Source organism: Schistocerca serialis, chromosome 1, assembly GCF_023864345.2.
Source record: "Schistocerca serialis cubense isolate TAMUIC-IGC-003099 chromosome 1, iqSchSeri2.2, whole genome shotgun sequence".
Classification (NCBI taxonomy): domain Eukaryota; kingdom Metazoa; phylum Arthropoda; class Insecta; order Orthoptera; family Acrididae; genus Schistocerca; species Schistocerca serialis.
This window is the reverse complement of record NC_064638.1, coordinates 1092900795-1092920337: the sequence shown is the minus strand read 5'-3', so window position 1 is coordinate 1092920337 and position 19543 is coordinate 1092900795. Positions and strand designations below refer to the sequence as shown.

The 19543-nt window shown below is 41.9% G+C and overlaps 2 protein-coding genes across 3 annotated transcripts in view; both read left to right on the top strand.

Annotated features, from left to right (window-relative positions):
- Positions 1-4885, top strand: part of LOC126416124 (traB domain-containing protein) — a 107279-nt gene extending 102394 nt beyond the window's left edge. For both annotated transcript variants that reach the window (XM_050083653.1, XM_050083664.1), the window contains exon 8: positions 4673-4885. In XM_050083653.1, coding sequence (XP_049939610.1) covers positions 4673-4675 — 3 coding nt within the window. In that variant the 3' untranslated portion in view covers positions 4676-4885. The remainder of the gene's footprint in view (positions 1-4672) is intronic.
- On the top strand, positions 4885-5733 carry LOC126455607 (histone-lysine N-methyltransferase SETMAR). The gene has a single exon (XM_050091373.1). It carries the CDS (start codon positions 4885-4887, stop codon positions 5731-5733), a length of 849 nt encoding a protein of 282 aa, XP_049947330.1.
- The last annotated feature ends 13810 nt before the right edge of the window (positions 5734-19543 follow it).

Below are 19543 nucleotides of genomic sequence, written 5' to 3'. Positions count from 1 at the left end.
AAGGGAGGTTACCTCGGCTTCTCAAAAGTAACAATTAAATCACACGTTTATATGTCTCGTTATCATACCAGCCTAGATCACTGATAAAATACCGGTACGTGCCCTGTTGTGTTGCGGGCTGGGTGTAACATTGTTTCCCGTCGACTGGGCAATATCTGACTTTCAGCCACAGAATAGCACAGCCCATTTCAAAAGTTGTTGTGGATGTTGCATTGCAGTGGTTTGCAACTCCTTAAGGACCATTACTTGAAGGTGCACCTGTGTTATTTTTCAGAGTACTACTCAGAGTTTTGCAGTCCTCGTCTGTTGATGTGTGGGATGTCCTTAGGTTAGTTAGGTTTAAGTAGTTCTAAGTCTAGGGGACTGATGACCTCATAAGTTAAGTCCCATAGTGCTTAGATCCATTTGAGCACTGTGCGTAACTGCACGGACTTTCTCGCCTATCATTGCCAGTTTCTCGTCCCTGGCATGCTGAAATAAAGCAAGATCAAATGGTTCAAATGGCTCTGAGCACTATGGGACTCAACTGCTGTGTTCGTAAGTCCCCTAGAACTTAGAACTACTTGAACCTAACTAACCTAAGGACATCACACACATCCACGCCCGAGGCAGGATTCGAACCTGCGACCGTAGCGGTCGTGCGGTTCCAGACTGTAGCGCCTTGAACCGCTCGGCCACTCCGGCCGGCAATAAAGCAAGAGATGCAATCAAATTAAACATGATGTTTCGTAAGCTAAGGCATTGCGATACAAATCAAAAATCACCGTGTAACCTTATATGCATATTACTCATAAATTATTTTATTATGATACAGCGGGTCATATATACACCTTCCCTTGGTGTATGTCTTAATTACACCCCTAAAAGCCTGTTAACTCTATTCCATTTCTAGAATACGAAGCAACCAGTGGAAAGAAATCTGAAAATTGCCACTAGTCACCGAACAATAAGCAAATAATTAGCGGAAAACACTCCGGTTCCCCCTTCTGCGCAAGTGTGCATGCGCTGATTGACAGCAGTTCAGAACTGCTCTTGATTCTGGCGCTCGGATGATGTGTCTGCTTTATGTTCGTAGTTTCACCCGTCTAACCGCTAGATGGCTGTGGCGCTAACCAGTATCGATCGCGGTGTATCGTCGTGTACTTTCGACCATAGATATTGGTCGAAGTCGTGTACACACTTTTAAGTGTGTAGTGCCACCTCTGTCCTTCTTTTACCTCCATGAAAAAACCGCAGTTACCGCGAAAAAACGATCGAGGCCGGCCAATGTGTATTGGCATTTTCGAACGAACACGAAATCTATTCTGCGCATTTGAATGCTCACTTCAAAGATATTCCACTCTTATAAATAAGCTGTTTCGCCGTCTTTATCTTCAGTGTTCAAGTTGACAGATCATTCGGACGAGGCGGTGTCTTGCGTTGCTTTCGTCTGGACTAAGACTGAAGTTTACAGTACTACACAGTAAAACCGTGTTTCCCAATTACTGAGCGGTATATATGATTTGAATGTGCGTAACCATAATGTCATCAAAACCATGTGAAATAAGTAAATAATTACGTTTGTATTCAGCGTGGAATATACGGTACACAACCGCTACAGGGAGTAAAATCAACACTGAAATGTCATGTATAGTAGGAGACTCGCAACTTCTGCATATTTGCTTTTTCACACCTGCACACCCGCCAGTTATCGTGTACAGTGGTGTGTGCTGGCGGCGAAGTCAATCACAGAAATGTGGAGTTCAATTAAAAAAAACCAAAAAAAACTGTAGAATAATAACACAAGACTACTGTTAATGAATCGTTGTTTAACGCCACAGTACTCACGCTTCTTCTTGTAAAAGCGGTCTGTTAAATGTTAAGTTGCTTTAGTACATGATACTACGATAAAGTGAACGTTGTCGCTAAACTCAAGACAAATTTATTAAGTCTCGTTTATCCAGTGCTTTTACATTCATTTACTGTTTATCAAATTGCAGTCTCAGTTTTAGTTATTTCCTATTACAGTATATCGGAAGTTTATTGTCTCATGCAAGAATTGACTTTAATGTACAATAGACTCGTCAAAACACAAAAATTGGTGTAATGTTTTTTCCCCCTAAAATATCGTTAATATGATATACTGTACTGGATACGTAACTGATACACAGTTCATGATTTCAATTAAAATGACAAGCTGTAATCATAAGTATGTGTTTTCTCCTTCTCAAATTTTCAATCATCTTTCATGACCTCTTCAGTTGAATAATATCAATTCTGCACCAGTTTGTCATCTCTCTCTCTCTCTCTCTCCCTCCCTCCCCCCCCCCCCCCCCCAAGTTATTCAGCAACTCTGTTTCACGCTTCCCATTCATACATTTGGGCACGAAGATTGTCCCCCCCCCCCCTTTTTAGTGTAAAGATATTTGCACACAAACTATATAACTTGTAGATACACATTTGTTTTATGTTGTGTGTTATTTTTCAAGTTTCCTAACATCAGGGGTTAGAATTTTTACTGTTTAGCTAGTCTGCTTGGCAACATATCACCACATTGCTTGTTTGTTAAAGTAATTCACAATGCGTTGTATCCTCTGCCATGCACTCTTCGGTGGTTTTCAGAGTATAGAGCTAGATGTTGATGTACCACTTTGTAATGGTGGATCAAAATATAGTTGTGTGTGTATGGGTCTAGATGTTTATATTGTAGGGCTTAGAGGGCAAACCTTTTTCTTGGGGAAGTGCCAAAATGTTAATGTCATTGTACTATTATGATTTTATCTTGTCATTTTGTGTATTTACATTTTAATATTTTTCCTAATGTTGAAATATTTGCAAGTTTTTCTAGCACAGAACCAATGACTACTGTGGTTTACTACTCACCTATCTTACAAAATTTGTGTGTTTTCCCATATCATTCCTACAAATATTGGGATGCTTCCTGACAACAGATTGTAAGCAGCTCATACACCATTTTCTGCTTGCAGTCAATAATTTTGAATTAACATCTTACATAGTCACATTGTCGTTATTGTTCTTTGTGTTTCATTAAGATTCATGTAATTTGGTGAGGCATTTAATAAATGGGTTCACTGTGTTATTTTGGTCCAAAGCTACAAAATGTAAACTTATGTAGCTCATTTGTTGGGAAAATTTTTAAAGTTTATTCAGCTTAAACAACACACAATTCTTAAAAATTGTTTGATTGTTAGTTACTGCAAGAAGTTTTCTCATGGATCAAGCACCAAGTTCCTTGACTTGTAATAATTACAGTAATAATTATCAGGTCTCACAGTGTTAATTGTGTTATTTAATGATAATTATGACACAGTTGCTCTTTATTCATGTTCTTTTGTTGTAGACTTGTGATATGGCCGTGGTCCTGAATGCAAAGGGTGTTTCAAAAAGAATGACCTAATTTCAAAACTCCATATTTATTGATAGAAACATACTACAAACATGAGATCAATTGTGAAATTCTCACAAAACCTTAAAAGTTTAAACTAAGCTATCACAAATGCTCTGTGTGTCCACCAACAGTAGCATGAACAACATCTAGATGATAACTAAATTCATCATAAACTTCACACAAGGTATCTGCATTTACACAAGTTTTGGCCCTTGTTGTTGTTCTGTTCTTCACTTCTTTTACGTCATCAGGTGAAGGAGAGATGAACACACTTTTTGTCACATATCCCAAAGAGAAAAAAATTGCGTGGGGTCATGCCTCACGATCTTGGAGGCCAAGAATGCAGGGCAGTGTCGTGGAGACCCGTGCACCACACACAGCGTTGAGGCAGTGTGTCGTTGAGAAACTCGTGTACTTTGTTGTGTCAGTGTGGTGGAGCTCCATCCTGTTGTAAAATTAATGTCAGCATAGTCGTTCTGAAGTTGTGGAAAAAGTCAGTTCTGCATCATTTAAAGGTAGTTTATACCAGTCACTGCAGTTTCCTCAAAAAAGAAAGGAATTCTTTCCACCATCTCATCAGAAGTGAAAGGTCGGCCTTTGCATAAGCATCTGGTCTATGCAAATTGGTGATACCAAAGAAATGTTTTTGGGTGCAGGTTTATCAGTGCCAAAACACCAACAAAAAACACACTGGACCGAAATTACTGATTCAGTCTTTGCAAGCTGCAACACAATCAACTCCTTCTGTGAGATAAGACACCGTCTTACTTCTGACTGACTGCAAACTGAGAAGATGTATTGACTGACATCTAACACCGATTTTCTGAAACTCTAGGCCACACCCATTCAAACAGTTCACATTTTTGTGCCAGCACATCCTGTGTTTCATAATTATTGCGGTCCAAAATTGGGTCATTCTTTTTGAAATGCCCTGTATATTCATAGTTGCTGCTATCCTTTCCAACAGCTATTTGCTGCATGTTTTCTGTGGCATTTCTGAATGGCTGTACTTTGTATTGCCATGTACCTTTTCAGGTAAACTAACAACACTGTCTCATTTCATCTGTTATGCAGAAAATGTTAACTATTACAGTTGTTCAGTTATCTACTGTAAGATAAATTAATTATTACTGTCAAAGTACACTGACAATTTTGCTTCAGCTACTCTTTGCGTGTAATATGCATGTATGTTCGATTAAGTGCTGTTTTGTTGCACATTCATTATAGTGCTGCATAACGTAGCCTCATTTTTCTAATATCAGGTTTATTTCTTTTCTTTTACAGTGATGAGAAGATGGCAATGAAGGCAAATTAATAGTTGTATGATTCTATTTTTTTACAAAAAGCAGTGCTGATATTTTAAAAATTTGTTCATATGAACGAAACTGTTTTATCAACACCACACAAAGTGGCATGTGTGTGAGAAATGCTTCTACACATATTGACAATGAAAATTATGATGTTTTTAAAATAAATAAAGTGGACATTTTATGATTATGTGTGACAATGTTTTATCTAGCTCAGTGGACAGTGAGATCCTAACTGGAGATGAAGAAAATGTGGCTGACAATTACAACCATCCCATTGAAGGTCTAATTTATACACCATGTAACATACCAGGCCCAGGAGCTAATATTGAAGACTTTGAAACACAATATGCTGTGGGATGCAGCTGCAGAAATGGTATTTGTGTTTCAGAATTGGATTGTGAATGTATAAGATCTTACAACAGAAGCTATGATGGAAACGGGTGCTTGTTGCCAGAGAGGATTGTTGGTTGTATTATGGAGTGCAACTCCTTGTGTCTTTGTGGACGTCAGTCCAGATGTGGAAATAGAATTTGTCAACTTGGTCCAGCGGATGGTCTGGAGATATGTATGACAGGTAATGGGAAAGGTATGGGACTCAGGACAACAAAGAAAATTGCTGTAGGTTCATTTATCTGTGAATATGCTGGAGAAATAATAGGAATAGAGGAAGCAAAACGTAGAGCACAGTCACAAAGTGACAGTGACATGAACTATATATTTGTTTTGAATGAACATTTAGCCAATGGTAATTTGTTAAAAACCTGTGTTGACCCTACAGTGATTGGAAACATTGGCCGTTATATCAATCATTCTTGTCAGCCGAATTCAGTTGTCATCCCAGTGAGAACAAACACACTAATTCCTAAAATTGGTATCTTTGCTGCAGATGTGATACAGCCTGGTGAAGAAATAACATTTGATTATGGAGGTAACAGCAGTGCTGAATGTAATGTAAAGAGCAACAAACTTTGCCTTTGTGGTTCTATTAATTGTAAAAAGTATCTTCCATATGATGCTTTGTTGTATTTAGAGTGAAAATGTAATATACATACACTTATGTGGATTTAAGTTTTAAATGTAGTTCATTAGATCATTAAGAATGAGGGAATGTACTGTTATTGTAATGTGTTAAGATTGTTGACAATTTCAGTGTATCTCTGGAATAATGGTGCAAACTGCTGCTACTGTTAAATATGAAGTATCAGTTAATGCAAATTTGTATAATAGAGTACAGCAGCTCTTTTATATATAAAATAGTCATGAAGCTATATTTTATATACATGTACAATCAATGAATGGCCTTTTATTTTACATATTTTCAAATTTCTGAGAATAGAGTTAAGAGGATTTTTTAGCAATTTTCCTGACATTGAACCATAGCAACTTTGTATTTGACAGGATTGTGATGTGCGTGTGTGTGTGTGTGTGAGAGAGAGAGAGAGAGAGAGAGAGAGCTTGTCATTACAGGGAAACGGGTATTCCCATGCCATGTAACTGGGATGTTTCACTGTAAGTTCATGTGACAGTCAAGTGCAGCAAGTATCATGTGCAATTTAAGTACACACACATTTTTACCACTGCATACTTATTCTGACAGTGCACAGAGTTAGTGTGGGTGCTGAAACACACTATTGGAGGATTCGAAAGTGGGAAAGGGCCATTTTTAGAGATATGTCCTGTTAAACATTAGTACACATCTGTGTCAGGGTACAAATATGTTGGAAACTATGTTAAGGTTGTATGCCCTTTTTGCCAACAGAGGTAGGGCATGGAGGTATTTTCATACATCAAATGTTTACTTACTAATAGATAGAACCCTTGGTAATGTCTACCACTATCTGTCACCATCAGAAACTATCAGATCCCATGGATCCAATTGCATCCTGCGAAGTAACCCGTTCCTTCAGCAAGACCCCCCCCCCCCCCCCCCCCCCTCCTACCGAGTCCCCCAACTCTTTTGTGAGTACATGGGTCCTTACAGCCTTTCTTCTTGTCTGGGCTGGCTTACATTCCCTTTCCTTCTCCCTCCCTGTATTTTTATTCCTTCACCTTTGCCCTTCCTATCTTTGTGATGGTGATGTTATTTATATAGGCCCAGCTATCTTCCTGACTTTGCTTTGTCTTGCAGTTTTGGTTTGTTTGCTTTTCTTCCTCCTTTTTGGCCTGCCCATTTTGGTCCCCCTCAGGGTTTAGATCTCCATATCTAAATTTGAAATCTGTTGTGTGAGCCAGATGGGGAAGAGCTCCTTCCCTAGTACCTTTGGTGTGGGTTCATCTCCCTTTTCCCCTCCCTCCCTGCCATAACCCTTTCACCTAGGCCACCAGCTCAGTAGCCATCCAGTAGTGGGGCTGTTATGTACCCATCTGGCTGCCCCCTCCCCCGACACATAGGAATCACACTGCTATTGCCTGTGCCTTGGACGCCTCGTGCAAGCTTAGGAGTGGTTGCCCATCTTTTCAGGGAGCGGAACTCCCAGCAACGACTGTCTTGCCCGGTTGCTGTGGTTGGATGGCACCCACTAGGCGAGCCCTGTTCTGAGTGGGTGGAATCAGGACAAACATTTGGCACATGAAAGGTGTTAAAATTCTCTGGCCACTCTTCCGCAGCTGCACCTCTTCCTAGGAAAAGTTCTGTCTGTGTTCCTGTTTCTGCCTTCCCGGCTTTTCCCCTCTTGGACACAACTGGGAGGAGGGCCAGGACCGCTGGCTTGGGGCTAAATGCTTTCCGCAGTTCCTGTTCTGTACCAGAAATGAAAGGGAGACTTTTGCCACCACCAAACCCCGTTTCTTTGTGGAAATGTCAAGGACGAGTTTGAGTCCTTAAGCAAGATGAAATCTAGCTCCTTCATTATAAAGACAACTTCTGCCAGTTAGTGAGCCTCCCTCCGTGCCTTCTGACCATTTGGAATATGTGCCAATGAATCTCACTCCTCACAAGTCTCTCGGTATGACTCAGTGTTATTTTTCATAGGGAACTTCTTCTCCAGTCTGATGATGAACTTACAGCTAATCTGGAACAACATGGCATTTGTTTTGTCTGCCATTTCCAGAGACGCCCTAAGGACCATCATGTAGACACCGGTGATTTCATTCTGACACTTGAGGGAGGCACCCTGCCCGAGAAGGTCAAGGTTATTGGTGTACATATGGGATGTCAAACCATACATTCCACCTCTCATTGCTTCTGTTGCCTCAAGTTTGGCCACATGCCGTCACAATACAGTGCCACTCCCATTTGTGGTGGCCGTGGCCACCCTCTTCATGGGGGGAGCCCTTGTACCCGACCATGTAACTGCATAAACTACTCTGGTCCTCAATGTGTCCAGCATATACCAAGGAAAAAAGAATCCAGGAAATAAAGATCCTTGACCCTCTCGGCTATTTTGAGGCCTGGAAGAAGTTTGACAGACTTCACCCTGTGAATATCTCATCTACCTTTTCCTCAGTCCTCCCCCGTCCTGCTGCCCTTCGTTTCCTCCCTCACCCCCCCCCCCCCACTCCCCCCCAGTGACTCCTGTCCCTTCCCCTCAAAGAACCTCTCCTCCTCCTCCTCAGCCAGAGAAGACATCCTCTTCTCTGGCTCCTGCTATGGACTGGGCTCCCTCTGGTAACGCCTCTGCCTGGCGTTGGCGTTCTCAGGGTAGGAAGCCTGCAACCTTGGGTCCAACGTGGGACTCACATTCAGTGGGCCCCAAAGCAAAGACTTCCCTCTTGTGTCCAATCCAACATTGCTGCCACCTATTCCCTCACTGATAACACCTCCCCCATCTCTCCGATGGAGAAGTAGAAGAAGAAGAAGCAATGCAAGTCTGAGGGCGAGGCTTCCCCAGCATCCCATAGAGCTTTGCCCCTCCTCCTCATTACGAATCAGACCCAGTTTTTATGGATGTCGCCCGATTCTTGTCAGTGACATGACCTCCCCTCGGCTTCTTTATGTCTAACCTGGGCTCTTGCTACTTGATAATCGAGTGGAATTTTAATGGATAGTACCATCACCTACCGGAAATAAGACTGATTTCCTCTTACTCTGCATTGTGTCTAGCTCCTCAAGAAACGCACTTCCCTGATGACCACTCTCCAATGTTTCATGGCCATCAGGCATTCTGTCGGAAACATGCTGGCCCCGGGATAGTGTCTGGAGGGGTCTGGACTTCTTTTTGCGTCAATGTCATTAGTGACTGGATCCCGTTTCATACCAAGCTGCAAGCAATAGCGGTAGGAATGCGAACAACCCCAGTAGTCACCATTTGCTGTATCTGTTATCCTCTCAGTATGCCATTTCCTTATGTTGACCTGCCTACCGTAATACAGCAACTCCCGCCCCCCAAACCTGTTCCTCGGGTATTTCAATGCACACCACCCCCTGTGGGGGAGTGCTGCTTCAACGTAGAGTTCTTATAATTGACCAATTTATTGCAGACTTTGACTTGTATCTCCTCAATGATGGTTCCCCTACCCACTTCAGTGCCACTCACAGCACCCTTTCTGCTATCGATCTCACGATCTCCTCCTCTGCACTTGTGGCTTCCCTACATTGGTTACTCCATGATGATCTTTGACAGTGACCACTGTCATGTGACTCAGTCATTCCCTTGCTACTGCCAGGCAGACAACCCTCACGTTGGGCATTCTACAGAGCCAATTGGTCTTTATATATGTCTGTTCTGCACTTCGACACCTCTCTCTCAGATTACATTTATGTGGCCATGCAAGATGTGTCTGCCACTCCTCTTCATGCTGCTGACAATACTATCACAGGTCCCCCTCATTGACCAGTACCGGGTTGGATTAAGGATGTAGCAGTCACTATCCAGGATCGCCAATGGACGCTGCAATGATTTTAGACACCATTCACAGACCAACCTTTTCAAGCATCTCTATGCTAAGGATCGCTACCTTATTAAGTAGAGTAAAAAGGAATGCCGGGAGCACAACTTTTTCTCCCTGGGACTGTATGCCTCTTCATTGCAGGTTTGGTCCAAGCTCTGTAGCTTTTTGGACCACCAGTGACAATCAACTTTCCAGGGTCGTATCCTATAGATAACTCTGTGAACTGATCCATCGGTCCTTGCAGAATACCTCGCAACACACTTCGTGACTGCTTCAGTGTCTTCTTCCTCTACTGCTACATTTCTGCAGCAGAAATGCTGAGTTGAACAAATGCCCCTCTGTTTCATCCCTCATCGAGCTCCTATAATGACCCCTTCACTGAATGGGGATTCGTGCTGGGTCTTACCTCTTCACATGACACGACCCTAGACTCAGATTCCAACCAAAACCAGATGATCCAACACTGCATAAACTACTCTGGTCCTCAATGTGTCCGGCATATACCAAGGAAAAAAGAATCCAGGAAATAAAGATCCTTGACCCTCTCGGCTATTTTGAGGTCTGGAAGAAGTTTGACAGACTTCACCCTGTGAATATCTCATCTACCTTTGCCTCAGTCCTCCCCCATCCTGCTGCCCTTCGTTTCCTCCCTCACCCCCCCCCCCCCCACTCCCCCCAGTGACTCCTGTCCCTTCCCCTCAAAGAACCTCTCCTCCTCCTCCTCCTCCTCCTCCTCCTCCTCCTCCTCCAGTGGCAACATGTCCTCAGCGTCTTCAACTGCATTTGGCTCACAGATGCCTTCCCATTGCAATGGCGAGACAGGGTAGCTATCCCCGTCCGTAGGTCGGCATAGAACCCAACGTCTCTCAACTCCTACTACCCAATTAGCCTGACCAATGTACTTTGTAAATTGCTTGAGAGGGTGGTTATCTTTAAATTATATTGGGTACTCGAATCTTGGGGCCTTTTGTCCCTGTATCAGTGTGGCTTCTGGGAAGGACAATCCACAACTGACAATTTACTCTGATTGGAAACAAGCAATCCAAGAGGCTTGTACTAATTACCGGCACCTTGTTGTTTTCTTCTTTGACCTGCATAAGGCATATGACACTGCTTGGCACCATCATATTTTAGTTACTCTCCATGACCGGGGCTTTCGCCTCCCCCCCTCCCCTTCCAAGTTTTATCGCACTGGCTCTTCTGGCTTTGAGTTGGCATTTCACTCAGTAGTCCTTGGATCCAGGAGAACAGTATGCCACAGGGTTGTGTGTTAAGTGTCACACTCTTCCTCATTGCCATCAATGGTCTTGTAACCTCTGTTGTGCCTCTGGTTGCTCAGACATTGTATGTCCGTGAATTTTGCATCCGATGCAGCTTCAAGGCGCTGTCTGATGGGCCTCTATGTGGGTCCTCTCCCATGGCTTCCTGTTTTCTCCCTCCAAAACCCAGGTTATGCATTTTTACCGTCGACCCACAGCATACTCTGATGCGGAACTTTATTAAGACAACCAGTGCCTAGATGATGTAGGACAGTCTCATTTCTTCGGCCTTAGTTTTGATGAAAAGCTCACGTGGCTGCCCCATATTCACCACCTGAAGACTACCCACACGCAGAAGCTTAATGCTCTCCGCCTCATGGCCCACACATCTTGGGGCGCAGACCTAGCCACTCTTCTCCAACTGTATCATGTTCCTGTTTTGTCCAGACTAGATTATCTTTGTCAGGTTTATGGCCCGGCAGCTCCTTCCACTCTGAAACTACTTGACCCTGATCATCATAAGCGGTGCATCTGCCTATTGGTGTCTTTCGCACTAGTCCTGCCGCCAGTCTCTTCATAGAAGTGGGGATTCCTCCTCTATAAATACGACAGAGCTAACTCTTGGTTTCTTACTCAGTTGCCATTCAACAATACACTGATCATCCCATGCACCTTGTCCTGTTTGCAAATGACGGATGCCTCTTTCCTGATACCCGCTCTCGGGTGGGATTGCCGGTTGAAATGCAACTCGGAATGCAACTCACTTCCCTCTGTTAGGATCTCTATCTCCACTCACTGGAATGAGCCCTGTGTATTTCCTCCTGCACCCCCCTTGGATAGTGCCTCAATCACAGTTTAGGACCGACCTATCCCAGGGTCCTAAGGTCTCTGTCGCTCCTATGCTATTCCAGTGTCTTATAAATTCCATCCGTGAAGTGTTCCTGGGTGCTACAACCTTCTGCACTGATGGTCTAAAATGATAGATAAGCGGGATACTCTTTTACATCTCCTACTGGCATGAACACCATTTATTTCTGCAGTCTGTTCATAGCAGAACTGCTGACCATGAACAGGTCCCTCCATTTTGTTTCTCAAGCCTCCCTCCACAGTGTTTCAATATATAGCGACTCAGTGAGTAGCTTGCAGACTATGGACTGTTGCTGTTGTCATCACCCTTTGGTCTCTGCTATCCATGACCTTCGGTGTGCCCGTGTCTGTGCCACCCATCCATTGTCTTCCTCTGGGTCCCAAACCATGTTGGCATCCCAGGGAATGAACTGGTTGACCATTTGGCTAGAGAGGTACATGCGTACCCCCAATCCCTTTCATGATTCGAGGTGCAAATGTGCAGGTACACATCAGATTTCTCTTGTCCAAAAGTGGAATGACATCTGGCCCACTACTGCTCTCAGAAATTAACTCCTTTGACCCCTCTGACAGGATCCACCCACTTTTAGCAGACCTCTATCTTGTGCAAGTAACTTTCGAATCACACGACTAACGACCTCACCATTTAGTCCTATAACCTCCCTCAATCATATATTCAGCAAGTCAGTACACTTCCCCCAACTTGGAATTTTCATCAGTCAATTTTAACAATTTCTGGTGACTTGAAGGTTGCTCTGACAACTGTCATTTAGTTGTGGACTACAGTTTAGCATTGATGGATCAAGATGGCTCCCAAACACTTTCACTGTGTTGTATAGTCTTTGTTACTGCTTACTGCCAACATCTTTGGAGTAAAAGTGGAGCTACATGCTACTAGGTAAGTGTCTCTAATTTGTTTGTATCTGAGTTTAACAGTGTACAAAACAAAGTGAGTGCACATTTTGATCCCCGGTATCACTTGCATACAGTTCAGAAGGTTCCTTAGAGAATAGAGAGAAAAGGCAACAAGGGGAAGGAGAAGTTGACTGCCCAAAATCCACAACATGAAATGATGGTTGGATAGAATGATATAGAGAACTGTGGAAGCAAGTTAACTAAATCATTGGAATCAGGAACACAGTGTTAAAAACTCCATATACAATAATTATAATGTGCATATGAATCGCTGCTTGTCAAATAGAAGACCTCAGAAGTTGAGTCCCATAGTGCTCAGAGCCATTTTTTGTCAAATAGAAGTGCTACGCCATGAGCAAGCACTAATCTATTCTCAATAGGTAGGTCATACTACTGTTATATGTTAGGATGGTTGTTATCATTGAAACAAGTGGTTTTCGGTTACACCGATACTTTTCATCTCTGATTTAGCAAGCACATACAATCAGTTGTATTAACTATTTGCACTATCCTCAAGAACAAGGACAATATTAAGGAGATGGGTGCTTCAAAGGGAGTGACAAGAGTATCCAAACAACAGTTTCGTATTCTGAACGATGTCGAAAGGTTGATCCATATATAGGTAAATGAAAAGTTATTGCAAGGTGACACTATTGACAAGAACATCACATGTGAGAAGGAATTTCACTGGAGAATCGCAGCAAGGCAGCCTGCTCCAACACGAAGGCAGCAGAGAACTTTATCATCATCTTCAAGATGCTCATACATTCTAGGTGTTATCTGCTGCAACAGGTTTTTAATTGCGATGAGGCGGATCTTTCCTGGAAAATTCGGCCAAAGCGTATGTTTATAGCAGAGGAGAATGCATTGCCCTGTTACAAGCCAATGAAAGATGTGTCTCATGCTGCTATTCTGTGCTGGTGTAAGGGGCAATTTGAAAATTAAACCGCTGCTTGTTACCATTCAGAAACTCCACATGCCTTCAAGAAGTGAAGTCTAGAAGAGCAGGTTAAATGTGATGTGGAGGTCCAGCTACAAGGCTTTAATGACATGTGATCTTTTTTGAGATTGGATCAATGAAGTGTTTGATCGTTCAGTGAAAAAAATATTTGCTTGAGATGAATCTGCCACTCCATGTCTTGCTTGATACAGACAATGATTGTGTCCGTTCTCCAGGCCTACAAGACCAACCCCTTGAAGAATTTCAATTCATCCAGGTCCAATTTCTGCCTCACAACACCACTCTGTTACTCCAGCCTATGGATCAGCAGATTACTAACTTTAAGAAACTCTACACGAAAGGACTCTTCGAGCTTTGCTTTGAGTTGACTGTAGCTACCAATCTCACTGTCAGAGAGTTTTGGAAATACCACTTCAGTGTCATTGCCTGCGCTAAGATGATCAAAAAGATGTAGGAAGGGGTTACCAAGAGAACTTGCACTTCTGCTTGGAAGAAGCTTTGGCTGGAGTGTGTTGTCGAATGTGACTCTGAGGCATTTGAGTTAGTACCTGTGGAAAGTCAGTGATATTGTGTCTTTGACCGAGAGTGTGGGACTAGAAGTGGATAACAATGATATCGATGAGCCTGTGGGAGATCACAGCAAGAAATGACCGCCGAAGAGCTGATAGAGCTGTAGTGTGTTTCACTGCAGGAAGTTGTGGAGAGTTCTTCAGAAGAGGAGGTGGTGAAAGCAAAGCAGTAGTCTTATGACGCAATAAGAGAAATGCCGAAAGCGTGGGAATCAGTTGCATCATACACCGAAAATCATCGCCCCATTAAAGCAGTGGCTATGCACACTACAAATTTATTTGATGGTAATGCTGTGTTGTATTTTCAGCAAGTACTGAAGTGTTTGCAGAAATAAATGACTATAGATAATCGTAGTAAAATAAGAATTAGTTATGTATTGTGACTAATAAAGCACAAAATACTGCATGGAACACATTATCGCATTTTACGTTAATTTATACAGGATAAGTTGTTTCGCTTAATGAGTGTTTCACAGCACGAATAAGATTCTGGGTCAAATTGTGCTCACTATGCGAGGTTTCACTGTACTTCATTGCTAACACATTACATAAAACACTTCCAATCTACGGGTAGTACCATTCTGCAACACAACAGATGTCCGAGGGTGCTAATAAAAAACACCAAATATACCAGGTGGTGGCAATTCATTCACATTTACCGTCTAATAGGCTACACTACATGGCAACAGGTAAATTATTGTCACTGCAATGATGTACCAATTCTTAGATAGTGTTTGTCACTGGTTTCTAATCATAGGCCTTCTATTAAAATAGTGCTGATCACTTTTCCCATTTTCTACAATAATCAAATATTTCAAAGTGGTGGGAATTTTTCATGAATAAAGATTATTCATTTTTTTAGTATTATTTAAAAACAAAAGATTTAACACTGCTGCTCTGACAAGTTGATATGCTGGTGTTTTTCCCCCAGCTCTAGTAAAAAAAGAGGAGCACCTTTTATGACCAAATCCAAACAAATACTAAAAAATATCAGTTATTCAGAACGAAAACACTGGTATCAATTTAACCAATTGATTTTTCCCATCCCTACTGACATGTAAAGGACGAACAAAACATGTTCACTCTAGTCTGTGCTGACTAGTGTCAATTGTAATGATAATTACCATTTTTGGAGCAGCACATGCTTGGTTTAGTTAGGTGTACAGAAAATTACGGAATCAAGATTATTCAGTGTGTGGAGGGAATGCAAAGCATTACAGGTAACTACCAATACAACTTGTCTTGCAGCAACAGTGGAAGAAATTGATATAAAAGATAAGGCTCTATACATAATGATATGCAGGTGACACCTGTACCTGAAACTGCAAGTATGGCTCCAAAGATAAATTAGTCCCATTGTCTGTGACCTTAGGCAAACACTTGCCTACATTGTTAGTAGAAAGTGCTTCAGAAAACAAAAACCAAGGCATACATTTCATCCCACATACAGTTAAAAAAAAGTCATCGGCAGCAAAATGAAAATTTCCACAGAAAATAATAAAGTTAAAAGTCTTAAGCCATTGGACCCTGCTGCACTGGTTCTCTTACAAGGATCGAATGATGTACTCTCAACTCAACATCTGGAACATTGCGTCATCTAATTAAAAGCCTGACTGTTTACTCCATTAACCATCAACGATCCAAACTATCTTGACTATTTCTTCTTAATAGAGATTTTTATCCACTAAACATGCTATTTGTTAGTCAAGCAGTTGAGTGTATAAAGGTATAACTATGCATTCTAAACACAGTGCAGGACACACACTTTATTGCTGCTGTGAGGTCAGGCATTGCAAGCAACATAATAGTGTGTCATCAGTCTCTTGATGTGCTCTCCTGCTATTACTGTCACTACTCAGTGAGAAAAGGATAACCACTTGCCAAACCAGGCACATCAAATGGATCGAGTAGTAACGGAAAGGAAGCTGTACAATTTATGCTCAGTAATCACAGCTTTTCATGTAGCTATAGCAAAATGCCATGAATTATTAAGAAGAATGAGCTGGTTCAACACCATCAACTGTACAACAAAGTTTTACACGTGTGTAGGAGACCAATAAGGATGATTTCTGGGGTGGTGCCTAGTTTACAGGTGTAAGATGCCATGGATTGTCCATCCAGTGAGAGAGACATTCAGCAGACAGTGATGGACATGTGACTGAATTGTTGTCAACACAAGCAAGGATTAATCCTCCTGATACCACAGATACTAGACAAGAAAGGCTATTCGGATTATAACGACGACAAGTATTTCTAAAACTGCCTGTTTGACATTTGAATCACGGCTTGTTATGTCGTGCATTGTCACAATAAAATACATTACACCATGTTTTGGCACCTTACAAGGCCAATAAAAGAAACCACCCTCATTCTTCACAGCAGTATATGGAAGAAAGCTATTAGCCTACCCAACGTTCCCACAAAAGCCAATATCTTACAATAGATGTGTTTTTCAATGTTGAGAAAATCTATGTTACCATTTTGATGCATATCATTATACAGCTCCACTGTTGGAGCTTTAGTGACCATCTCCTAATCATTGTATTGTTGCTCTTGCCTCAGCGCTATTTTTCTAACAGTCAGACAGGTTTAAGCAAGGACACAGTGTTTGTCAGGGGACCATCCTAAGCATTATCACTTTCAGTTTCATCATGTAGAAGAACCCACTTCATCGACAATTTTGCTCTTCATAGCCCTGGAGTTGACTTATTAAAAGCTTGAAGGAGTGGGCAATATACACTAATTATAGGTTGTAACCAAAGAAACATAAATGTCCATATTCCAATGCTCAAGATGCATTTACATTCACAGTTCAAGAGAAACGCCATTCTGAAAATGAATAGTTCAGTGAGGTTTCAGGGCCAAGCATTTGACAAGAAATGCTTTTGTTTATAAGAGACAACTTATTGAAATTAACTTCCGCGAGGAGCTAGTTTGTCAACAGGTGCATATAGAACCAGTCAGATACCCTGCCTGTGTGCTGCTGCTAGCCATTTGGAAGGAGTTCTTCATTATGTGACAGGTTCTTGCTGATGTGAAACCACCAAGGCATCTTGTTGACCATAGAACTTGGGAAAGAACCTCATAACACCAAGAAAAGAACTTGTTAATCACCCACACTATAAAGTAATCTGCATTTTGGTGAAGCAAGACATGGCTCTTTGTTTGGACAGGTTCTCAGTTCATCATCAATGGTGGAGACAACTGACACCCAAGATTCTATGGGTTGGAGAGCTATTTTTAATCTGCTGCACTGTAATGGTAAGGTAGCTCAAGTCACATTTTCGAGTTAAATTTTATAAAGTACATTCAAATGATGAACTATGAAGGCATTATCTGAATGGGCAGAAGTTGGTGGATGTGATGAACATGTAGAGGAGAAGAAAAAAAATTGGTTTCAGAAAAATTGCATGATTTTTTCAAGAGAAAGAGCTTCACAAGCTGGTCAAGTCAATAATGCTTTGGTCCATCTTCTGTCCGTATGGAAGCATTACTCAGCTTGGCACCTATTGATAGAGTTGTTGGTTGTTCTCCTAAAGACAGGCATTAGAAACTCAAGCCATGTGGGGATGGGCATTATCTTTCTGAAATGTAAGACCAGGATGGCTTGCCATGAAGGGTAATAAAAAGGGGGCATAGAACATTGTGGATGTACCACTGTGCAGTAATGGTGCTGCTATGAAAAGAAGTGGCACCCAGACCATCACTCCTGATTATTGGGTCATATGGCAGCCAACAATCAAGTTGTATGCCACCACTGTCTGGAGCATCTCCAGACACATTGTTGACATGGAATCCCAATCTGAGCCCCAATGAGAAGTGAAGACATATCCGGAGATGCCACAGAGCAGTGAGTTACCGACCTAAGTGATGCCTGCCATACAGTCCGACAACCAGGAGTGATTGGCTGCAGTGTCATTTTTTTTTTTCACAGCAGGACCCTCGGATTGTCATCTACAGCAAGTTTTGGTGGTTCATCTACAATGTTCTACACCTCCTTTTGTTGCCCTTCATGGCAAGCCATCCTGGACTTATATTTCAGCAAGGTAATGCCCGCCCGCACACAGCAAGAGTGCTTGTTTTTGTGCTTGCCAAACCACACCTTGATCAACAAGGTCATCTGACCTCTCCCCAATTAACAATGTTTGAAGCGTTATGGGCAGGCCCCTCCAACCAGCTCGGGATTTTGATTATCTAACTTGCCAATTGGAAGTAATATGGTACGATATCTGTTGGGAGGACATCTAGCAACTCTTATCAGTCAATGCCAAGCCAAATGAGTGCTTACATAATGGCCAGAGGCGGATCAACATTTCATAAACTTGTTCAGTTTTTTAAGTTCTTTCTCTTGAATAAATCATCTAGTTTTTTTCTGAAATTGTAATCATTTATTTGTCTGTACATGTACATCATATCTACCATACCAGCACTTCAACTTCAAGTGGCAACTTTGAGTGCTGCATGTATGTGGGGAGCAACCTCAGCTTCTCTGTGATTCGTACCTGTTGTGTCCTCATCATCAACATTCCAAATGAATTCAATGTCTTTGATGCATCAAGGCAGTGAAGTTGATTAGATGTGTTTGGACTACAAATTCTCATTTGTTCCAATTCACTAGATATACTGGAAGCCATCCAGTGTTGCACTCAGCACAGAATCCAGTCATGAATTCTATTTTCACATGGCACATTTAGGGAAGGTGGTGGTATTTTTATGAGTATCTGGACACTAGATATACTGGAAGCCATCCAGTGTCGCACTCACCTCAGAATCCAGTCAAGAATTCTATTTTTCACATGGCTCATTTAGGGAAGGTGGTGGTATTTTTATGAGTATCTGGACATGTGGGCAATGAATTGATGGCTCTGGCAACAAAGTAGATCTGCACATAACCTACCTTAACAATAACAATGACAATGTGTGAAGTCATTCTACACTCAATATCCTCACTGTTGAGGCATAAGTTCACCGAAACAGGATGAAACAGAAAAGGTCGAAATACTGGATGTGGTCACTTGAATTTATTTTGCCGTAAAATGGTGTAATACAGTTCCTCCTTTCGATTACTGCATGAGAGCTGTAGTGGTAGGTATTGAGCTAAGCAATTGTGGAACAGAAAATCAACTAAAACTACTCAACTGGCAACAGTTCTGGATGAGATACCTGTAGGGAGTTGTTACCAGGCTGCTACTGTTTGCAATTTATATTAATGATGTAGGATTGTAGTGCATAATGTTGGACGCTATTTGGGGTCAATGCTGTTGTCTATAGGAAGGCTTCAATGCCTTAAGACTGGTGAAAGGTAGGATGACCTGCAGGAGCTTGATGACTGGTGGACTGAATGTAAATAAGTATAACATGTTGTGCATAAATAGTTGAAGTGATACATTTAGTTACACTGTTGGAGACAAATTACTGGTAACACAACTGCTGTAAAATACTTT